This window comes from Motacilla alba, chromosome 4, assembly GCF_015832195.1.
Source record: "Motacilla alba alba isolate MOTALB_02 chromosome 4, Motacilla_alba_V1.0_pri, whole genome shotgun sequence".
Taxonomy (NCBI): domain Eukaryota; kingdom Metazoa; phylum Chordata; class Aves; order Passeriformes; family Motacillidae; genus Motacilla; species Motacilla alba.
The window spans coordinates 27,085,471-27,109,775 of NC_052019.1; the positions used below are offsets into that span (position 1 = coordinate 27,085,471).

The following is a 24,305-nucleotide window of genomic DNA, read 5'->3' on the forward strand; positions in this document are numbered from 1 at the left end:
TGTTTGTCCCAGATACTGTGTATGTAAAAAACAAAATCCGATCTTAAATCAAGAGGATCAGACTGTTTCATCCTAATGTAATCCGAGTTATTCTTAATTTCCAGAGCCATGGAAATAATGATGTAATGGCACTTGCTGTACTGACGTGGCATTTTTCCAGAGATGACCTTGTATGGCCCCTGAAGTCAGCACCCTCGGCAAGTTACAGCTGCAGGTTTCTGCTAATGGAGATGGCAGGGTCATTTCTGTAGCATTTCCCACTGACGTGGGCACTAGGATAATTGTACGTTTCTTTGGGATTACTTCCTTTTCCTTCCCAAGGGAGAATGTACTTGCCAAAGGGTCTGACAGTGAAGACTGTGCTACAAATGCCAGTAAGGCGCTTGCTCTTTCATGTTACCCTCGAAGAGCTGAAATCTGGAATTTATATCACTAATGCCTGACAGGCAGAAGTGCAACTAACCTTTGGATTGCTAATCTTTACAAGTACTTAACAACTTCATTCTCTTATAAACATGGGTTTTGTTTTCAAGCTTGCATGACAGGAAAATACCATTTAACAGAATTGCTACAGGTGTGGCAGCAGTTGTAATTACCACTCTTCTTCATGATAAGTTTATGGAAAAATGTACTGCTCTTTCCAAAGTTCAATTTTAAGAAAATTGATGATCTTGCTTGCTACATGCTCTCAGTTTTATCACTGATGGGTGGTGACAGTTCTTAACTACAGCTACAGCACTTCTACAGCTGATTTTGTTTCACTCCTGGGGCACGGGGGCCTCATGGCATACAGAAGTAATATACAGCTTGCACAAGTATTATTTCATTCTCAAAGGCAAAAGATCAGTATCTTCCTCTGGGCATCCAGTGTGATATTACAGAAAAAGAAAGTACTGCAGACTGTAAAAATGGCTAACTGTATTTATCATTTTCTCCAGACATTCCGTTTCAATTACACAATTTTCTTCCCGCCCTCCTTTCCCTGAACATTTAATTCATTTGGAATTATTAATGTTTACACTTTGATCAGTGAAAAGAGTAGACCACCCTGACAGGTTACATATCATCACACATCTCTTCCAGGCAGGAGCTACATGCTCTCAACAAGTTGTGGTTGCAGCTAAATGCAAGTCTCTGCTTCCTTGTTCAGTGGCGCAGCCAACATTTCAGACCACCTCTACTCCTTGACATTTCACCAGCAGAAGAAATACCCCAGGAGGGGAGTGGCACCAATTTAAACAGAGGCATGTTTTGCCCATGACAGAAAATGAGGGAAGGGCTCTGCCCAACCAAACCTGCTGCAGTGCTGCTTCATCCTTTGGCAAGCACAGGAACTGTAGACATGAAGGTATGAAAGCAGTTTTAAGTTGTGCACACTCAATCAAGTGCTGTGTGAGTAAATTCCAAGGCAGTAATGTAAATACACAAATCAGAGGTCTCTAGCCTTTAGAGTGGGGCATCAGTTTATAAACAGATACAGAGAGAAGACAAGGAAAAAATACAGTATGCATTTTACTGAAATCTCACAAGTCATTTGTCTGGGTAGGGGACAGAAGATAAAAGTGACATCAAGCAACTTCTCACAAATCAGTTCTGTGGGTGGGGGAGAGAGAGTGCCTTTGGTACAGTCGTGGGAAGGGTAAGAGCGCTTCACTGTGAAACTTGGATAAAACTGACATCAAGCAACTCAGAAAAAAACCTCTAGAACCTTAGAAGCTACAGAAAGCAAAATTTTAAATGAGTTACATTTATTCCGTTAAAAAATTGACAGTTAGTAATGGTCACATGAACACCAGGGAACTGTATCTACATTTCCTGACGTCAATATGAACGGCACTAGGGTTTTCTGTTTGTTTTCTTTTACGTATATAAATCTAATGCCAGTTAAAAAAATACAAAACAAAACCGAAACCCAAGACACTGTGAAATCAACACTGCTTAAAAACTCAAAATTCAATCTGATATATTTGAAAATAAATATTTTTTACCTTTCTTGTTAGAAAAAGACAGCTCACCAACTGCTTTCAAAGCAGTTACATCTTTAAGACCATTCCCAGAAGTGTTTCATAAATAATTACCCATTGATTGATTGTCTATTAATGCAGCATCTCTCAGTCATAGCTGGGGTCTCTGTTATTAGGCCATAAAATATTTTTTTCAGACACAGTGTTTTGTTTCCCCCCCCCTTCCTTTTTATTTAGGTATACTTTCTTTGAATATAGCATATCATGCTGGCAAAATTCATGCAGATGGCATAGCATGAAATATCACAGAGTTTAAAATCACCTGTTTAAAAAAAGACAAAAAAAAGAAAAACACAAGGAATGTAGTGTTAAAAATCATGGTAGTGAAAAAGCAACTACCCAGTCTCATGGACAACCAAGACAATTTCAAATGTTCTCTCACAGTTGTCTCATCTACTACGATTTGTTTAAATATGTCTTTTTTAATCCAAATTCATTTCATTCTCTTCAATTTTTTCCACCAGGGATAAGTAAAAAAATAAAAGGTTAATTATTAAAACTAGTCTCTTTTCCCTTTTAATCAAAATAACCATTTCCAGCCCTCTGACTGGACATCTAATTTTAATAATTATTTCAAATAGAGAAGCTTATGAATCTGACACGTTTGACATCTCCTGATGCCACGACATTTAAAACACTCATAACAATACCTGGGTTAAATCTCTGAAAATATAAATGATTCTTGAATCGACTTTAACATTTGAAAAAGGCCACATCTTTAAACCTTCAGAACATTTTCACACAATTTATAATCCTAAGGGACACTTTGAATTACTGAGCAGGCAAATGAGCCTCCAGATGATTCTCTCTCATAGGCAACTGTGCAACTTAAAAAGCCTCCTTCCAAGGAAGCTATCATCCCTAATCCCTTCCCCTGGCCATATAAAACACAAAGGCAACTGGTTTCAGAAGCCTTTTTAATCCTGCACTTGAAACCTCAAAGGATCACCATAATAAAGAAACATTTTCCAGAAATGTCTCTCTTGACAGTTTTAGGTGTTATTCCTCATTGCGCCCCCTTTTTAACAGTTTCACTGACTAAAGAAATAAATTGTTTTTCAAATAGTCTTTTCAGTAAAGTGCTTGTTATTACTCAAAAAAAAAAAAAAAAAACCAAACAAAACCACAACCAAAAAGAGAAAGTGCTATTTAAGTCTTAAGATAATTTCTTTTTCCTGTGAAAAAAACTGCCTGATATATCTTTATTCATTTTTACATAAAGCTGAAATGAAACCTATTTCTTGTAAGGATGCTGGGTTACTAATTTTGGTGTTTGGCAGTAGGCAAGATGCCCACACAAGGTGGTGACACACTGGAACCGTAGTGCAGAAGGTAAACCTTCTAGATGAAGTGGAAGGCATATGGAGAGCTCCTACTAGAATCCTTTCATATTTATATACAAATATAATATATATTAAATATAATATAAAAATAGCTATACTCTTTTTTCTCTCTGAAGTTATCCCAGACACTTTTCTTCAAAGCCTCACCCATTGCAGACAATGTCTGTCTCCTAAACTCCGTGCAAATGCCATCCTCTTCACTCCATTATGTATCACCAGCCCATTTTTTCACAATCCTCCCCTAAACAGACCCCTTCCCTTCTGTCAGAGTCATTCTGCAACATTTCTGCTCCAGAACCTGCAGCATCACAGCATTCAGTGTCATGCTATTTATCTGGATGTTGCAAGTAAGTCTGTAGTAAATGAGTCGGGCAGAAGCAAAAGGCTGATTAAGAAAGAGGCAACAGCCTGGTCCTCTTCTCACTAAAACTCAAGGACAGTTCAGCAATTGATTCAGCAACAGGGAAAGCTGCAGGCCTGTTAAATATATGCTTTTTAGTCACTACTTGTGAACAAAGCATCTCCATACTTGCATACAATCTGGACTAAGTTCTATACACTTGCCTTTGTAAAGTTTGCCTGATTGACATCAGGAATTCTTCAAATGTGTGCTGTATTTTTCCAGTTCCTTAGAATTTCCCCATCTTCCATCCCTTCTCTCCTAGCTGGTACTTCTGTAATTGAATGACCTTTCTCTGAGGCTACAAAAAGCTTCTTGATGAAAGCATATGTTTCTCTGTTCTCTTTCAGCAGCCACGCTATCCCATAATCTAATTTCTCTCTCCTAGTTTAGCCTCTTTACTGTCAGACCTATAGCAGCACACCAGAGTATCTGGGGAGGGGAGAATGGGAAGAGAAGTTGATTTTTTTTTATATAAAAAGCTGCATCATTAACTGTCTGGCTGGTATCTCTAATTTCTGTAATTCTCAGTATAATAGCTTAATACACCTATTTTACCACTATTCAGTAGTTCTAACAGCACTATTAAAGCTCTCCCAGTTTTATTTTTTAGCACTATATTTTTATTGTAATTGGTTAAAGAAATTTGTATCTAACCTATTTTCCATTAGGCAAAGAAGTGATAGCACAGACCTCTAGCCAATGCAGCTTCATATAGAAACAGGTGGAATGGAGTGGTAGGGATAGCAGAGCAAGGCAGGATTTCTTTACATAGAACTTTACAGAAACAGGTCTCTGACAATTATCCCAGTCTGAAGAATGCCAGAAATCCCTTTAAAGAAGGGAAAGCGTTTCTTGCTATGTTTGGTATTGGCATCTGTTCCTTGCTCCAAGTTGCAATAGGCTTCTTGGAGCAGAGAGCAATCAGATTCTCTTTGGTACTGTGTTTCTCACACTCTCCTTCCTTGTTCACTGCTTGGCTTTTTGGTGCCAAGCATTTGCTTTATGACTGGGGAATAACGAAGGTCTAATGCTGGGACATGTGCAGAGGCAAAGGCTGGCCCCAAAACGTAACCAACGGCACCAAAGGCTTGGCTAAACTGGTATTACCTCCTGCGGGTTTGGTTCATCCAGTAATACAATCAAACTGTTCCACAGTACAAAATAGACCATCACCATTTCGTTACATTCATTCAACTCCTCCGTAGTATTCAAGATTAATCCAGCTTTCTCTCCCTAGCACTAGTTTTAATTGCTTTTACTTTTTTTTTTTTGTTTCTAATTAATTATCAGATCTATCAGCATTTATTAATTTTCCTCTGAAGTTCTGGTTTCCACAAACTAGTACCATAAAAACCTACCAACGTTTACTTAAATAGCACGTATCTGTTGGAACTTTTTATTTTCTTTATAAAGTGAAGTTGCCTTCTGAAGTCTTAGTTCAGTGATAGCTCTTAAATCAATACCTGGTAGTGTTAAATGCAATAATGACCTCCCCCAAAACACACTTTAAATGCTTCCAAAAATGATTAAAAAAATCAGCTTATTATTCTTCCTTCTGCAAAAGGAGTCCTGTCTTTTAAGGTTTGCTTTTTTTTTGCCTTTTTTTTTTTTTTAAGAGTATTACCTTAAAGATCTGAGATTTTTGAGACTCCTGTATTTCTAGCTACTGTCTGAGGGGGAGTACCAGTCAAAAATATTCATGGTCTCAACTCAGACCACTGTTAAAATTAACACAATACAGAAATATCTATGAAGTAGATACACAAGTTTGGTTGACAATGTGCTAAGACTTCAAAATTGAAAATGGTTACAGATTCAAGACATTGTAATTCAAGATGTTCAACATTATCACCTGAATTAAAATCAAGGCACTATGGGTTTTGTTGTTGTTGTTAAAATGACCCTGAATTAGTTCTGACTAATTTTTGAAGGAGAATAAAAAGATTCCAACATGGTTTAACAAGTTACAATTCTCACCACAGAGAAAGTGGTTAAAAAGTGCCCAAAAGGTTATTAAATGTAAATATATTTTTGTGCAAATTACTCCTATAACTGAAACATTCTTGAAAATTACTGTCATTTTTTTTAAACCTTTTACATAAATATTTCCAACTATGAACTATATCAAAAGATAGCTTTGGGGAATAAAATTCCAAACCATCCGCAAGAAAGCAGTGCAAATTCCTATTTTTCAAATAAAATGATGAATTCATTATGAAATGATGGATGATATTTATGAATCTGAATGTCCTGAACCCTGATGCATGATCACCAGTTCAAACAGCTTCATCAATAATTTAACTTCAAGCAGTCAAGTAACCAACACACTATACCTCACCGAACAAACCCTGACATCACGGACAAAGCACAAACAAGAGACTTGTGCCCACATTAAGGGTGAAAATAATGATGCATCATGTTGTAAACAAAAGGGTAGAACAGAGAAAAACATTAGTCTGAGTATGGCGTGAGAATTTAGGGAAACATATTCAAACCTACAAATAACAGATTACATTTTCATGCATCATATAAAATATTTTGCTCTTTCTCCTTTTATGCAGACATATACACAATATTTTACAGCATCTGTACAACAGAGAACTGGATTTCACACAACATTTTCAAAATATTTACTGTCCTGTAATCATCTGAAAAAAAATTAGATGGTTTTTGGACTATATTTCTGGCATTTTTTCCTGCTAATTCAAAACAATTGCTCCATGTCCGTTTTAATACTTTAAAAATGTACAGGATTGATAAAAATACCAATATTTTCAGCTTAACTCTCTTTTCAGTCACATTTGGAGATTTCACCTGGACAAATTACAACATGGCAGCAAATCCTTTAGAACACAGAAACTGGGGCAATGCTCAAAGTTGGCCATGTCCCCATCATCATCTTGTGGCTTTTCTTAACAGATTCCAGAAGTTAGAAGTAGATCTCAACACCACAGTGCTAGAAAGCCTTCGTACTGTTACCTCTGTAGCTTCAGTGCAACTGTTTGTGGGGCAGCCCCTCCTGGCAGTTTGCTTCAAAAAGAGGCAGCGCCCACACTACTGTGGCTGAACTTTGGAGGGATCAGTCATCTTGTCAGTTCTGTGTCGTGACAGCTGCTGCTGCTGCTGAGACTGATGCTGCTGGTGGTGGGACTGAGTGAAAGTGCTTTGTTGTAGTGGGAAAGCAGCAGAGAGAATAAGCTGAGCCGACTGATTTCCATGAAGTAACCTGGATGTCTAAAACAGAAAAATAGAAACAATTTATTTTTCCTGCTGCATTGAGAAACATGGGCCTAGATGCTTTTTAACTTTTATAAGGGTTCAATCAAAATAAACTTCAGATCTGGCCATTTGAGCTGAGCAAACAGTGCAAGGATTTGTTGACACTAATACATTTAATCATCGCATCTGAACAATTAATAAAGCAGCTGTAATTGGTCTGTGGAATTTCTGTGGTGATAGGTAGGAATACATGGCAATTTGTCTTCATTTCACACCACAAAAGCATAGCAGGGCGTAAAGAATCTATTTGAGTAAGTGTAGGTAGCTGTCATTGCAGTCAAATGAAAAAATAGTGCATGATTTGGCACAGATCACATTTATTCCTCACAGTCAAAGAAAATGATGCATTTGCAGACCCCAACATCCCCTTTGAAGGAGACTTATTACTGTAGGAAATGGTATTTAGTTTTAACAGTATTCTTCTTAGAACACAAAAAAAGATTACTGAATAAAAACAATGAAAGATGGGTACAAATGCACAAGGACATCTCAATCCTGAAATGTTCTGCAGCAGAGAGTAAAGTACATCAACTGCTCCACCTACACAATCAGACTGTAAGGCGCCCCAGTGAACAGAAGCAAAAAAGGCACATTTGTCCTTTTTAAAGAGTATTTGCTTCACTCCAAATTCTAGCACTTTATTAGTTTGTATTAAAAATACTGGACTTTTGCCTAGAGCAAAATTCTAGAGTAGGCACAGACCTTTTGAGATCTTCATATTTCACATTATGTTTCACCAGAATTAAGTCAAAATTGTATAAACTTTTAAATTTACAAACAGAGATACAAACACTATTAACCTGCTAAGTGGTTCTAGCCACCACTACATCTCCTTTACCAACTCCAGATGCTGGGTGATGCATGTTCCAGTAATTAACTGGAATCAACAAATAGCAATAGATGTCCCCCTTCTACCTTCTGTTTCTTTTAGAGATTTCCTATTTCAAAACTCCTTGGGTTTGTCTTCCTTCTCTTTTGACCCAACCTCTCCTCTTTCTCCACTAAAACAAGGTTCTTCCCCACTTTGTGCTTACAAAGTTACTTGCTGCTAAGCCTCCCCTGTAGCCCAGACAGAATTTCATGCCTCATGTTATTGGGACATGTCTTGCTTTAGGCTGTGTGCTGCTTTCCAGACCAACCATTATCTCTCATACCTTACTGCATTAACATGTAAATTTAATGAAAGAAAATGTAAACTGTTTTAAAGGAAACATCTGCTTTTTTCGTCTTACAGTCAATTAAGAGCAGCAATTCAAGGGGAAAAAGATTTAAGACAGGACAAGGCATAGAGTAATCCTGCAGGAAAGACCACCTCTCCTTTAAGTAACAGGATTTTAGAGAACTGCTACAGAATAAACTTACCTCATACATTTGGCTTATTCACAGTTTACTATTTTAAGTGCTTTGTTTTCAGGTAAAGCATGCCTGGATAACCTAGCAATGCTGAAAGTGCCAGGACTTGGGAAAATTTGTAGACAGCTCTACATTCATTACCTGTAGGAACTGCTGGGGGTGCTGGGTCAGCTGTGACTGAGCTGGTTGTTGCACTGTGGTGAGCTGCTGCTGATGGTCCTGCTGACTTTGCTGCTGCTGCTGCTGCTGCTGTTGTTGTGTTATTGACAAAGTCTGCGTCTGCTGCTGTTGGGCAGCAAAAGTGGGATAAGCTGTCACCACCTGTCCCATAAACATAGTACTTGGTACCATTACTGCTCCACATGCTACTGGGGCCGTGACAAGTTTTGTTACAAGTTGCTGACCTTGAGAAAATCTGTTAAAAAGAAAAAGACATCTGGAGTCCCTTCAGGAAAAAAAATATAGGAAGCATCACATATGCTTGAGAAAAGCAGATTTCTCAAAGCCGTATTTTGCTGTAACAACATGGGTTTTGATAAGCCTGCAAACATATGACTTTGGGCAGTTTAATTTCAAGGGTTGTATCCATACCATTGAAACACAAATCACACTACCTTTTTAATGCTATTTTAGTTCCTTTTGTATATGGTGCAGCTGCATAAGCATACCATTATAAAAAGTCATCTTAAATACAGGTCTTGAAGATTTACCTGATTTGTCTGTCCTGTGTAAAAGTGGTTACTGCAGCAGCATTCTGGTTGTTGTTCTGTGGTAAGCTAGAGGGAACCTGCACCACATTTCCTGCTGTTGGCTGAGAAATCACCATAGTGTTGTACAAAGGTGCTGACACTGTGTTCTGTGACTGACTGGCAAGAGAAGACTGTTGATTGTGTCCACTAAGTACATTTTGTTGATTATGCTGAAAAAAAAAATTTGAGATAGTAAGTTGAAAATAGCCAGGTACTACAGCTGTTCTCCTCACTGTCACTGCCCATACTTCAAAACTACCAGTTTTTTTCTATTCAAATGAATTCTTAATTCAAAGTACACAAGTATTTCTACTGACTGAGGATTTAGAGGTGGGACTTGACTTTGGACATCTGAGTCTCTTACAGTAACTTCTTTTCCTGTTCAGGTTATTTTTTTTTCCCTGAATTTTTCAGCTACTTGCATACTGTTTATTCAAAATTATCTTTTTACTCCTTTAACATCTCTGTGCCCCGCTTAGAGTAAAATGTGCACATAATGTCAAGAATTTCTTGAAAGTTTGGAACTAGCCTACTGCTGAGATGGTAAAATGCATCGCTAGTCTGCCTCTTCACAAATCTCAAAAGGAAGTATGGAATGTGGGAAAGGGTACAGAGGAGGGTGACCACAGAGATCAGATGTATATGGAGTCTTCATACACAGAATGGTCAAACCCATTAGAAGTATTCAGCATGAAGAAACAGCTTCTGTGGGGACACATGATGTTGGGCGTTATGCCTCTGCTAAATTGTTAAGGTTAAGTTTATGGTAAAAGTTGAGAGCTGTTTCTTTGTTACATTGTTAGGTTTAATGTATAAATTGAGTGCCGTTAAGCTTTTAGGCCATGTTCCTTTGTATCTCTGCCCACCTCCTTTTGTCACATGCACTGAAACACACACACACAGACACACACACACACCCCCCTAGATAGTTCTCAGTTCACTTCTGTTTTGATTGCCTGGATTTTGTTTGGTTTTGTTGCTGCTTGTTTTTTCCTTATTGTGCCTTAACTGTCCTGTAAGTAGTAGAGTGAATCTTGTCAACGAACTTTGTTGTGCTGCCACTTAATATTAAATCAGGCTTTTCCTAATACCCTTGCCAATGAATTTTTAAGCAATCTCAAACACTCATTCATAACAGGGGAATGTCAGGGAAGTTGCTGTGTTTCAGCTGTGGTTTTGAGCAAATATTCAATCCAGCAAAATCAGTAATAGAGTTTTACCTGTGTTGCAGTACTCTGCAAAGGCTGCTGCTGTATCATGTGTGGAGTATTTATATGGCCCGTGTTCATCCCACTTTGAGTCTGATTAGTCTGAACAACTTGACCTTGCATGTTTATTGGTGTAAGCTGCTGAACAGTTGAAGAATTTCCAGAAGGAAGCTGCACAGAACCAAAGTTGAGTCCAGAAGCTGACTGCTGCAAGAACATCTTAAAAAATTCCACAAGTTATAGGGTCAGTATTCAGAGGCTCAACTCTATCTGGTAAGAATCAGAATCCTAATTCCCAGAGTTCTAAACATTAACATTTGATATTTGTTTTTAAAGAAAAAGCAACATTTAGAGATTAGATAACTGTAGACTACATTACTGGTTAAAGACAAAACATATTTGACTGACACTTCTTTTTGTAGGACCTTCCTCAGTAACACTAAATCAGATGAAGAAAATCTCAATTCTGAATTAGTAGACCCAGGCATAGCACCAAGAATGTAATCTTCCCTGACAATCAGGAAATCATAATGATTCTACTGAACTTTCCAACACTGTTGCAATAAATTCAGCACAAAAATATTACATTCAGAATTCAGCACAAAAATATTACATTCTTTACAAAAAGTTAGGCCCAAGCCTACAACAAGGCAGAATGTGCATCACTGAAGTATTTTTTCTAGTTTTCACATTCCTGAACAAGGTCCCTCCATACTGCATGGAAAGGAGAGCTGTAAATCTCTCCTTTTGAGACACAGATAATGCAGTCTACTGCTGGCATGTTTACACTAAACATCACACAACACTGCAAATGGCACATGCCAGAAACTCCTACTCTTCCAACAGAATTTAAGCAACATATTCAGTACTTCCAGGAAGTATTTTTTCTATTCTTTAGTCACAATCCAGACTGAAAATATTAAATTATTTCCTTAAAATATATCTTAGCTTGAGGTGATGAGGTTTTTTTTTGTTCGGGCCTTTTAACTAGAAAAGCCCAACAGGGTAATTCTTTTCTTCCAAACATAGCTGCTGAAAAGACAATGACAAAAATAGAAAAATATATACAGATTCAAAAAAAATCAGAAATCACATAGTCAGCTGCTAGACTGAGTAATGCACTCTCTAGACTTCCTGCCTTTTGGCTCAGTAACTCCTTCAAGTTTACCATGCAAAGTAGAGCCATTCAGCCTGACAGGACAGTTTAAGAAGCAAAGAAACATGGATTTACCACCCTCAGAGCTGAAAGAGAAAAATAGATCCTGCAGATTTTGGATTAATATTCTAATGGCTGCAAAACTTTGCAAGAATTAACAACCATTCCATCCTTTTACATTTAATTAGGTTAAGTGATAAGCTAGGCTTGACCTGCTCAACACTGGGGCATTTCCAGATACATTTGGAAGCAAAACATCAGGTACCTCTGGAACAGCAGCTTCAGCTACTATGGATTTTAGACATATTAGGCCCAGATGGCAGCTGACAGGGAATACAGAGGATTGTGTTGTGGAATTAGGTGCCCCAGACACTTTTCAGCTGCATAAATTCTCTACAGATGAAACCTGTGATACACTAACTCACCTGGAGTCCTTGACCGTGAACAATTTGAAGCTGCTCTTGAATCTTGCGCAACTCTTCCTGCTGCCGATGAATATTTGCCTCTATCATGCGTGTTCTTTGCTCTAGCTGGTCCTTCAGATGCTGCATTGCTCCTAATTGAGCTGAAAACTGAAACACAGGCTGTAGTGCAATTAATAAATTAAAAGCTGAGCAAAAACTACATTTTATTCACAAGAGATAAGTACAGTCCTCCACAGAAGCAAAGAAATCAAGCATTGCTCTTCAATTACTAATAAACTATAATCTGAGGACCAATTAATGAGTATGAAAACATCATATAATTAACATTTAATTGATGTATGAGAATTCATGAACTAAAAAATTCCATAGCACAAAAAATTGACTGGTGTCCAAATCATAAACATATGTATGTATGTGTGTGTGTCTAGCCTTAGTAATTTACATGGTACTGTAGATGTTAAAGCTCTTTCATGTTAAAAAATATAATTGTGCCAGTTTAGAAAAAAAGATTCACCCAAAGCTAAAACATACAAAAAACTTGGGAGTACCGTGAGCCCATAGAGAAACTATTTGCCACTTCTGTTTTCCCTCAGACATCTGCTATAGGCCCCAAGTCAGTATGACCTTTTGATACCTATATCCTGTTCTTATTACACAGAAGCATTTCACAGACCAAGCAGCCTTGTGTTATAAGCATATGCCTGAAAGCTGCCAGCCAAGTTGATGGATTTTTAAATTCATGCCCTAAAATATTTTAGCTTTAACTGGTTTTATATCTATGTTGCTAATGTACAAGGCTCAAAAGCAAAAGTGTCAAATTACAGAATTTGCTCATTTCAAGAGAATAATTTGGCACCAAAGGACTCAATTTCTTAGCCCATGGATCCAGCCTGTCCAGATCCCTCTGCAGAGCCTTCCTGCCTTCCAGCAGATCAACACTCTCATCCAACTGGGTGTCATCTGCAAACTCACTGATGGTGACCTCAATCCCTTTGTCCATATCATTAATAAATATATTAAACTGGACTGGCCCCAGTACTGAGCCCTCTGGAACTCCACTAATGACTGGCTGCCACGTGGATGTAACTCCATTCACCACCACTCTCTGGGCCTGGCCATCCAAACTGTTTCTCTCTCACTGAACAGTGCATCCACCCAAGCCACAGGCAGCCCATTACTGCAGGAGAACAAGAATGTTTAAAAAATAATAAATAATAAATTGAGTTAATCCATACCTGAGTCATTCCAGACTGGAGCTGTAAAGTTGCAGGCTGAGATATTGCTGGCTGTGTTACTGGTTGTCCAAGAGACTGTGAGCTTAAAGACTAGGATTAAAAAAAATGTTCCATAATCATTAAGAGAATGAACTTCATATTTGACATGAAGTATTTCTTTAAAGAGTCAAATTCAAAACAGCATTATATGAACATATAAGAGAAACTAGTCAATTGTTTCCAGAACTATCTAACCTTAGTTATTAAAGAATTAAGAAAACAAAAGCAATTGATTATCTACATAATATATACATAATATTTCTACTGCTAAAAATATATTTGAGCAGTAGGTGTAAAACAGAAATTACAACTACAAGTATTTCAGAAGTCTCAATTTCAACAAGTTTGGAAGTTAACACCTTTGATTTATTCTTAAACTAACAATTTTAAAAAATATTATATATTATATTTATATATTAAAAGAAATCAATATATATTAATCTAGATATAATATTATTATGCATATTTTAATAAGCATTCTGTTTATGAAGTGAATGTATTGGAAAATGAGCACCAAGTACACGAGGCATGATAAATTCTCCAAGATTTCAGAAAGGACATGGAAGTATTCACTAATGTTCTTAGTCATAAATTTGTATGAGTTCTCTACAGGGACACACACGGCATTACATTGGCCATTTTACATATATATATGTGTGTGTGTGTATTAAAAATCCAGAATCACAGAAAGAAGTTCTGTGTGAGTGAAACAGAGATTCATTCACACTCTTTCAAATCCTAATGACAAAACCTAAATACATATATGCTTAATTATTGTATTCCTTTAAAATCTAGCGTACCAAAGTTGCATAACGATGATGCAATTCTAAGACATGTATTCCAAGAGAAACTCTTAACCTATTGTTCTTAGAAGAAATAAAACAAAGCTTATATGGATTTATTAATAGCTTTTAAAGGTGAACTGCACTGTTTAAGTACACTCTTCTCTGAAGTTACCTGGCTGCTCAGAGATGATCTTCTTTGCGCAGTCTTTTCATGACCAGATAAGCCCTGCCTTGGAGGAGTGCTAGTGTCCACTGTCATTTTAGTTGGTGTTGCTGACAATGTTGAGAGTTAGAACAGAAAGAAACATCTTAATTTTTATCTCAATTCTTTAATGCAATAATCTAATTACACGAAGCTTCTAATAAATTTTAAAAAACTGTAAAGGCTCAGACTCTTTTTTCCCCTGACTATCCACCAATAGTGCAATCTGATGGATTGAAATAGGGTGTACTAGAGTCTGATATTGTACTCTAGAAGTAAAAGTCTTTTCCAGAACAGTCTGCAGATCTCTGAACCATCACAAAGGGTATTTTCACCTGCACACTGCTCATAAAATGATTATTAACTGCCAGTTATGCATTTAATAAAATTAAGTAGAGAAAGCCCTCATAAGGAAAGCAATTCTTTTTTCAGTAGTTAGTACTTACATGAATGATCCGATACTGCAGTATGTGAAGATTTTCTTGAACTCCTGGAGGAAGCAGAAGGTGTGGGGCTGGTATCAAACCTTTCCAGTGCTTCTTTGAGACTCACTGTGTTTATGTGATTGTCAGACCCAGAGTCCTGACTCTGAAGAGACACACATAAACAACAATTATTTATCTAATCCAGCACACAATTTTTCTGTTACATAATTCTGTTTCTGTTTATTTCTGTTACATAATATCTCAGACCCTTTTGTTTCTTTGTTTCTAATCAACCCCCTCACACAGGTGACCATCCAAAAGTAGTGGCCTTTTTGATGGCTGTAAGCTCTGTTTCCATTTTCATCCTTGGAAACCAAAGCTACATAAGCCTAGAAACCGAAATGCATGCAGACTAAGGCCGCAAACTGACTACTGAGCTGAGCTCCTTCTGTAGCCACTCATTGCACTCTGAACAGTGTAATGAGGGAACTCCTTACTCCTTTGAGAAAGGATGAGTTTGTTCCATTAGGAGCACTGATAGATGAAACTTGTGAAAATGCCAAAGGAAAACATTTCTGAACTGTCAGACTAAAACACGTCAGATCGTCTCTGCAAGCTGATAAGACTCATTGAGCTTCTAAAGACATTAATTCAAAATAAATTTTGTATACTTTTGAGAAGTTAGACAGAGTCACAAAATTAAATAGCTTCTACTTTCCTATTGTGAATTCCTTCTGGGTGTGTTGACCTTGATTTTTCAGATTATGGGTACTTCCAGTAAGGGAGCCCATTTATTTAGAAATCTAACACTGCAGAAATCAGATCTTAATAAAAAGTTATGGGTGTTATAACTGTTATAACTACATGCACATTAATTCCTGAAAAGAGAAGGGTGTTACAGGCAGAGTTAAACACTCTCTCTAGACTTCTTTGATCATTTTTAATAGTCACATTATTTGGAGATCAAATCATTACTTCATTTGGGGACAAAAGACTTTTTGCAGCTGTATATTTGCTTGCATATTATTTTTAGTACGTGAAGATGTAAAATAAAATTATATAAAATACTCACTTTATCTGCTGTTATCTCTGGGAGAGATTCTTCAATACCAAGTTCTCGTCGCCTTTCTGCTCTAACTTCTGCATAACTAGAAGAACAAACCAAAGATGACTACTATATCATGGGATGATTTTAAAAAATACACCTCAAAGACCAAACTCCTCAAACCCATCTTGCTTATAGAGTATCTCAAGAAGTTTCTTCACACTGCTATAACTTCTCTGCCTCCAAAATACCATCAAGATAGTTCCCATACCAGTAGGATTACTTCAAGAAGTAACCTACCTTACAACAGTGTGCGTACAGACAATAAACTCCGGTCTGGAATTCCACTGGTGATACGTGATATAGTAATGAGTTTGCAGCCAAATCCATTGTTGTCCCTTTGTAAGGAATCTGTAGTAACATGACTTCCCTTTCCCATATTGCATTACTATAAAGAGATGAAGAATAAAGTTTACTGTCTTGCCAGGTTGTAAATACTCCAATTACATTAAAAGAACATTACTCCCCAGGTTCATATAGCCCAAACCCATGTCTAAATCCAGTATTAAGACAATGACCAAGAACAGGTTCAAAAATTTTCCACCAGCTTTTGCACTTATTCAACATCATAAAGCCTTTTAAATGCCATTGGAAGAACTGGAAAAGTATTAGTCATAGAGAAGTGCACTCCAATTTACCACAATGAAACCCCAGAATTGTAAGATAAAGTTAAATGTGTTTTGTAGTTCTGTATCAAAAGAAAAAAAGATATGGAACAGCAGTATAATAATGTCAAACGAATGGGAGTAAAGACACAAAATATCACAAAATATCACAAAATTTCACCAGAACAGTTGATCAATTTAACAAACTTGTTCGTTTTAGTGACTTAGTTGTACTCACAATGCTCATGACATTTTGCCAGATTATCTAGATCATCCACATGATAATAATCATAGCCTGATGTTCCCAAAACTTCAAATGGAAGATAACCTATTATCGGAGGTGCCCTAATTAATAAAAAAATCAATGTTATTTTCACATACATGAAGGAATTTCAAACAAATCAGAATTAATTATATAAGCTTTCTTGTTTATAGTATATGCTCCAAAGAAGTTAAAAAATTAAACCCAACACAAGCTATGAGCAGTTAATGCAGATTAGTGAATTCCAAATACTACAGCCACCACTGTGATTCAGCTGCTATTGCTACTACACAGAAGGAACTGCACCTGTGATCCAAGAATAGGAACTTCCATTCTAAGCTGTGTCTAGATGTGAACTCTTCGTTGGGTTCTTCAACAGTGCACATTTCCTAAAAAGGAAAAAAATAAGAATCTCTTAAAACTGCTCTATTCTAGTACCTAAGCGCTTTCAAAATTCAGACATACCTAAAGTTAGTAGATAATTCCACAATAGTTATAATATTATTTTTAGACAGCTTCATTGGTTTTGCTTGTTTAGGCGCAGAGTACTGAGGTAGAATCTAATCTGAATCTAATCTCAATTGTGCCAAGCTGATGCTTGGTTGATTTAAATGGACTAATCATGTCATGAGATTAAACTCAAATGCAATATCTACAAACACAATAGTACAAGCAGAAATCCATAGTTCCTGCAGTATGCTTTTAAATTGTAGCACGCAAAAGAAGACATGAAACATTCCCACCAGTCTGATTATAGTCTGTGTTTATAATGGGTAAAACCCAACACTAGTAAGATGGTCACATTACTATGAGTTCAGGAATACGATTCTTCCCTGTAGTGAACACAAAGTACTCTAAATCCCTTTGAGTGCACAGACATGTAGTACAAATAACACACTATTCTTATGTTTAGAACTCATGAAAAGTAAGAGAACAGCTGCATTTCCATTACAACAGAATCTTAACGTATTCTGCACATAATTCTAAATGTATTCCACTCAAATGTATTCAGAGCATGTCAGTCAACCTTTACTGTCCCCTTTGAGAAAGGTAAAGATGCCCCACTGGGTATTGTGCCTCATGCAGAGACAGTCACAACACCACGCACCCCAAGCCAGCCAATTCTTCTGCAAACTCCTGTAGTACTGCCTTACAAGAAGGAAGATGGATGATGGAATACATGCACACAAATACACCCCTCAAAGAATCACATTAAAATTAAGAGATAAGTAAATATTTCTTTTTTGGACACCTGCACACATTTGTCATTTGTAGGAGCTTGCAATGGTATTCCCAGTGCCAGGAGCACACTGGAATCTATTGATGATCAGGTACAAGAGTTTCCTAAACACTGCAATGTGGAAGCTGCTGATACACTGGCATAATACTCATAACAAGTGTGGACAGATGAGCACACTGCTGCCCTGCAAACATCTGTAGCTAAAGTAGTCCTGCAGAAAAACACAGCAGAAGACCAACAGCAGGACCACCTTTCTTTTCATTCTCTTAGGTTATAATCTAAAGAGTTTAATTGCATACTTTGCAGTTTTTGAAATACATCTAAGTTTTTTCTTCTATAAAAGGAAAAAGTGACCATACCTAGGCAACGTTTTTTCCTCACATTCATCACTGTAAAATCTAAAGACAATGACTTAGAAAATGATGGAACAATGGATGAATTAGATGGAGGCAATGAACTTAACAACTCTGGGCACAAATTAACAACTGTTGATGTAAACTCCAGTCAGCAAGACAAGCTTCAAAACTGATACTACCACTAGAACCCAAAGCTCATCTACTTTTCTAAAATTGCAGCATTTAATAAAGCACCACTCAAAGTAAGAGAAATTACAGAGCAAGAGTATATCCTTGAGATATACTTTTGATTTGTTGCTTCTTTTGATCTAAATATTTTGGCACAAGTCAAAACAAAAGTAAAAATCACTGAAGTGCAGGCAGTAAAACCACAGTAAAAACATAATGGTTAGAGAGGAAATGGCAGCAGGTTAGTATGCAATTACTCAATGCATTTATATTAATGATTTGCAGATATTCCACTGTGAAATACCCCTGGGCAGAAGCCAGCTTGTTCAACAAGGCGTCTTGTTGAAGTTGTCAACAAGGCATCTAGAAAAGAAAGGACTTTCATTTGTAACAAAAAGTATTTGGGTAAAATCCTTTGGGCTGGATTAATCCTGCCTTCTTGATAGGATGCAATCATCAACTAGCCAAAATGCAAGACAAATGTTTTAAAGAATATGTACAACCAAATGCCTTCACTAGGGAGCAAAATTTGTGAGATGTTTTGTTGTAGAAGTGGTAGAGTCATATGAATAAAATAAAAACGTGAACTCTAAAGGTGCAAAAAGCATTGCATATCCTGAGAAATTACATTTGAGAAAAAAAAATCTGGAACCATATGCCAACTGAAAGAGAGTAAGTGACAGATGAGCAGGAATGTTCGACCTTAAATAAGGCAATTACTGAAACACACATCTCCTTCCTGGCTGTATCACACATTTGTTAGTGAAGTTACTTGGATCAAAAAATTCCTCATAGACACTAATTTGCTAAAGTCTAGTCAATGTTAGCCTCAATAATAACAGAACGTATCAAGTCTTGAATATAAGTCTTCTTTAATGTAAGTCTTCTTCAAAAGATTTCCCAAATAAATAGCATCAGTTAAAAGTCTCAGGATAATCTGAAAAATTTTATAACGTGGAAGCTTCCTTGGGCACTAAGGGCTCAGAGGTTCAAGTACAGGAATGAAACTTTGGCCAGAGAATAATCTGTAAGGCTTTAGCCTGCAGGAGACTGAGTCACTTGAAGATCAAAAGGATGTTCCTCAGCTTCCAGAAGTAGGAAAACATAGATGTTTTACTATGAACTGTCACATTTTAAAAGACAAAAGTAATTGCAAATGTCAGGTTAGTATTTTTTCCACAATTATTTCATGAAGCAAAAATCCCACATATAACATATCTACCAACTATAAGCATAACAGGAAGAATATTTTTTAGACCTGTATGGGAAGAAAAGTGTCACATGAAAGATTTCCTTAGCTTCAGAAAGAATAAACTTTCTCTGGCATAGAGTCTGGAGAGACAAAATTCCTATTCAGCCTGACAGAACTGAAGACATTTATATGATTTCTCCACAGGCAGCATACTATGCTTTTGAAGTGCAAAGTATATAGACCATGTCTTCAGAAGCTACCACCAACAGTCTTCAGCTGCAGACATCAGTGCTTTAAACTTAAGAGGCAGAATGTTTAAATGTTAAGAGTTCTTGTAGTACAGACACTAGTTTAACATCAGGCCACATATATTTCATGGCATTACTTTACAGCTGAACTGCAAAAACAAATGTTACATAGCAGACTATCCTGAACCTTGATTCATGCATTTGTATGAAACATATAATCAGAATCACGGTCACAGACTATGCTGTACTATATCCTGAGTATTTATTTCAACTGGTTTTGGAGAGAAACAGGATTATACTGAACTACAAGTATCATATGCATTCAATTCCAAACTTGAAAAGGCAACTTCACATTGTACATTAGCAGCTAAGCCAAATGGTAAGTTTTAAACCACTGAGTTTCTGAGTAACTGCATTGAAACAAAAGATTTCTATTACCCCAAACCCAACTCTTCATTACTGACAAGTAATGTAAGCTTTCATTAAGCCCCCCAAGATTTACTTGTGTCAAACTGCAGAAAGACCACCAACAACAAAAAATTCCCATCCAAGTTTCAACTAAAATCAATCATTTCTCAAAGTGGAATCTCAATGTAATCTTTCATATTGCTTAAGTTCATCTTGCTAAATTATATTCCTGTGGTGTTAGAAATTTATTTCTTGCATATTTCTCTTTTATGTTACTATTTAAAATTAGTATTCACAACTTTGTCTGACACAAATTATATTCCTGTGGTGTTAGAAATTTATTTCTTGCATATTTCTCTTTTATGTTACTATTTAAAATTAGTATTCACAACTTTGTCTGACACTTTTCATAAAATTCAGTCTATTTGAAGTAAGAAACAGACACTTTCAGTTTCATGTAATAGTATTCCTTATGATTTTCATGAATATTTTTAATGTTGTGTGCATTCTCTCTGAACCCATTCAGAGTCCATTTAAGAATGATATAAAAGTGATTTCATTTGTACATACCTTGATAAATTGAGGTGTAGCTAATCTAACTGTGGCTACAAAGCAAACTTTCTCTTCATATGAAGGCCGGTGTGATCTCTGAATAGTTCCTTCAAAACCATTGTGCGCTGAGTTGGGAACTGAGGGCAGACAGAGGAGATGGCAACACACATGACAATGTAAGTAGGAGGAAAATGGCAGTAATATCAGAAAATAAGTGGCCCAATATTTATCTGTGGTTTGCTTGTAACTTAACAGGCATTAAGAAAAATGCTCCATATCTAGACTTATATGCACCGGAATAGTACCACAGTAGTAGGAGTAGTTACATAGTAGTAATGGGAACATGACCATCAAGTAGCCTTCCCAAAGAACTAGAACTACCAGTAATATATTATTGCTGAAAATGCTATTATTAAAGCAGTTTTAAGGAACTAGTAACAGTTCTAATCCTTGCTAACTGGTAAAAAATCATTGGATTACACTTTCTTCAAAAATATCTTTATATTTTGGCTGTTATTTTCTTTTGAACTCTCAGGTTAAGTATTTATTTTCTAGACTTTCCATCACATTTAAGCAACACATGTTGACAACATACTGACTAACAGAAGAATCAAAGGCACAATTATGGAAGTGAAAGAATCAGGATACTGAGCTGGGAACAAATTCCACTTATTGAATCATAGAGATGGAATCAAAAGGAGGCAAATGATGGACTAGACCTCAAAACAGAGTAACCTTATCTTTCATTTCCAGCAGTTACCAATTTACTTTATATTTACTAAGGTCTAGAGATGGTGATTTCAAATCACTGTGAGGCTTTTCAAAGCCCGACTGGTTTTAATTCATCTCTAGATTTGAACTCCTGCTGAAGTTTCTTCACGCAATTTCATCTTACAGCTCCTTGCTCTTTCCATCAGAAAGAAAATAGGCAGTTTATTTTATTTTTTTAGCCTCTGTTCTTCAGAGTTTATCTTGCCTTGTGCTAAGTGTGCAGTGGGATTATTTCATGTGATTTAGACTATATTTTAGAAAGGCTTTTGCATTTTCTCAGCTTGGTGGCTGGTCAAAGTGATTTGGTCTTGTTCAGTTTACATTCCACAGTAACTCCTTTTCCTATGTAGCTGGCTGAAACCATCCCTGTTCATACAGTTTGATATTCCTAAATGTAGTAACTTGCATTATTTCTTAGTCAATTTTTCTGGGTTTTTAGCCCAAATTAATTTATTTTCTAAATTTGGGGATGAATTCTTCTGGCTTTTTTGTGGATTATTTAATAACTGCAAACTATGTTCCATTGTTCATAACATTATAATGAAAATACCGATCAAATCCAGAAATTGTCAATTAAAATTGCACTTTGATGGTGAACACTGATAACCTTTCCAATCAGTTCCTGCAGCTACCCTACAGCAATTTCAATTAACGTGCACTTCCCTTACATGTTAGTGAGAAGAGAATATGATAACAAAAACATATTTTAAAAGTCCATCATTTGTTTGTGCTTTATCCTCTTATCCACACAGTGTGTTACTCTTTGGTAGAGGAAGCTGAACTGATTTGATGCTATTTCTACCTGAAAAATCCACAGTGATTGCCATTCAGTTCCCTGCTAGCTTCCTGAAACTCATATGTAGTTTAATTATTTTTTCCAGAGTATTTCCAAATATTGAATTGCAATTAATAGGTCTGCAGTTTCCCAATTCCTCATTCCAGGACTAGCAAGATATTTGGCGTTTTCAGGACTGTTTCTTGTCTTTCCTATAATATTACATAACTGCATTGGCATTAGGACTCAACCACTTCTCATTTTGTGAGAGAAACACTGGTATCAAATAAAAAAACCTCACAGATTTATTTACAACATCCTGGTTTTCATAATATATTCGGGTGAGCTGTCTAAGAATCTACTGATCACATTGCAGAACCCACTTGGACAAATAAACAGGCTTCTCAAGTAAACAGTCAGCACAACCTGGCCAAACAGATTAGAGATTCAGTACAGAGAAAGAGTATTATACATAGCTTAAAAAATAATTTCAGTGGAAGGGAGTAGGAATTCAATAAGGAAAACTGTAGGGCCCACCCACTCACCTGAGTGGTAATTCCTGTCAAGTAAAGCACAGAACTGAAATAGGGGGAAAATCAACATTTTCCTTCCCAGCTGCCTGTGTAATGAGAACTGCACGTACTCAGTATCACTAATCTTCAAGTTAGTCACCTGCTTAAATATGGTTTATGCTGAACTAAATCCAGATTCTTTATGTTAAAGCATTTGCTTAAATTTCTCTTACATTCTTTTAAACAATATTTTACAGAATACTAGTTTTCTTTAATTTAAAGCATTAAGCACAATTACTACATTTTGCATAAAGAATACACAGACCTGTAATACATGATAGGCAGTTTTTCTTCTTTTCCATTACATCAATATATAAGTGACAAAACTGCTTCAAGATCTTCTTTTGAAAGCCTGATTTTAGTTCACCTACATTTTGCACCATGGTCCCAAGCCAGTTTAGCTGTGGAGCTGCCTACGTATTCCATTCCAACACTGCTGAAATTACTTACCATGATTCAAACACTTGAAATTTCCTATAAATTTTACATATTCATATGTAGGTTGCTCTTTTGGATCTATTGTTCCTCGCAGCATATGGCAACAGAATTCTAGCTGATTTTTTGCTAGGAAAAAAATAAACAAAGTAATAGGCTATATGCTTGATGAAGCACACATGCAACATGAAATGGAATGCAGGAATAATTAAGCTGAATACAACTGAGGTGCTGTAAGTGTAGTGATTACAGCTAGCTACAGTGATGCCTTGGCATGGCTACCTAGGACAGAGGCTAGACAAGATTAAGAGAATAAGGTGGGTATTCATTAAAGGCCTTCAAAAGGTACACCTTGGGCAGTCAGAAGCCTTCCAGAGGATACACCCAAGATGGACAATGGCCATGAGTTTTTCAGACAAATATACATTTGGTCCATTTACATAACAGGGGTTAATCCTCCAATTAAAGCTTCAAGTAATAAAGTCATATACCCCCAGTTTGCTCCCCTTCTCCCCCTCAGTTCACTTTTCTTTACAATTTTTGGGGCCTGAGGCTGTAGGGAGTCCTTGAATCTCAGGCCTACAGGGATTGTTTTGTCTGACCAAAATGGGAAGACAGGATTTAAAAATATAAAGGGTAAAACCATAAGGCATCAACAGTGTCTGCTTTTAACCAGCCTGACAGTAACTAACCTAAAGAACTCCTTTAGATTTTGTGCACAAAGAGCTTAAATATTAGTGACATGAAAACTCTGAGAACTAGAGCTGTATTAAAGAAAATGCCTTGAACTTAAGTTCACTAAAACACATGCTCCCAAACTCCATTAGGCTGCTACACATTCATACTTGCCAACTGCTAAAACCGTCTAAACAGAAGTTCTATAAACAATATGAACATTTCTGACACAAAGGACATTTACAGACTGAAAGGCAACATGACTTTGAAAATTCTACTCCAGAGCACGGGCAACACAAAGTAACACTTCTGTTC

The 24,305-nt window shown here is 36.6% G+C and overlaps 1 protein-coding gene across 9 annotated transcripts in view; it reads right to left on the bottom strand.

Moving 5' to 3' along the window:
* Positions 1–898: 898 nt before the first annotated feature.
* Positions 899–24,305, bottom strand: part of CLOCK (clock circadian regulator) — a 64,041-nt gene continuing 40,634 nt past the window's right edge. For 7 of the 9 annotated variants that reach the window (XM_038134500.1, XM_038134502.1, XM_038134495.1 and 4 more), the window contains 14 exons: positions 23,331–23,444; positions 20,781–20,899; positions 16,905–16,987; positions 16,575–16,681; positions 15,972–16,119; positions 15,699–15,774; positions 14,648–14,789; positions 14,172–14,272; positions 13,176–13,265; positions 11,941–12,099; positions 10,372–10,578; positions 9,113–9,321; positions 8,544–8,817; positions 6,554–7,004 (listed from right to left, as the gene is read on the bottom strand). In XM_038134500.1, the coding sequence (XP_037990428.1) occupies positions 6,825–7,004; positions 8,544–8,817; positions 9,113–9,321; positions 10,372–10,578; positions 11,941–12,099; positions 13,176–13,265; positions 14,172–14,272; positions 14,648–14,789; positions 15,699–15,774; positions 15,972–16,119; positions 16,575–16,681; positions 16,905–16,987; positions 20,781–20,899; positions 23,331–23,444 (2,009 nt within the window). In that variant the 3' untranslated portion in view covers positions 6,554–6,824. Of the gene's footprint in view, positions 7,005–8,543; positions 8,818–9,112; positions 9,322–10,371; positions 10,579–11,940; positions 12,100–13,175; positions 13,266–14,171; positions 14,273–14,647; positions 14,790–15,698; positions 15,775–15,971; positions 16,120–16,574; positions 16,682–16,904; positions 16,988–20,780; positions 20,900–23,330; positions 23,445–24,305 lie in introns of all 9 variants that reach the window. The other 2 variants (XM_038134494.1, XM_038134503.1) reach the window with 2 other exon arrangements.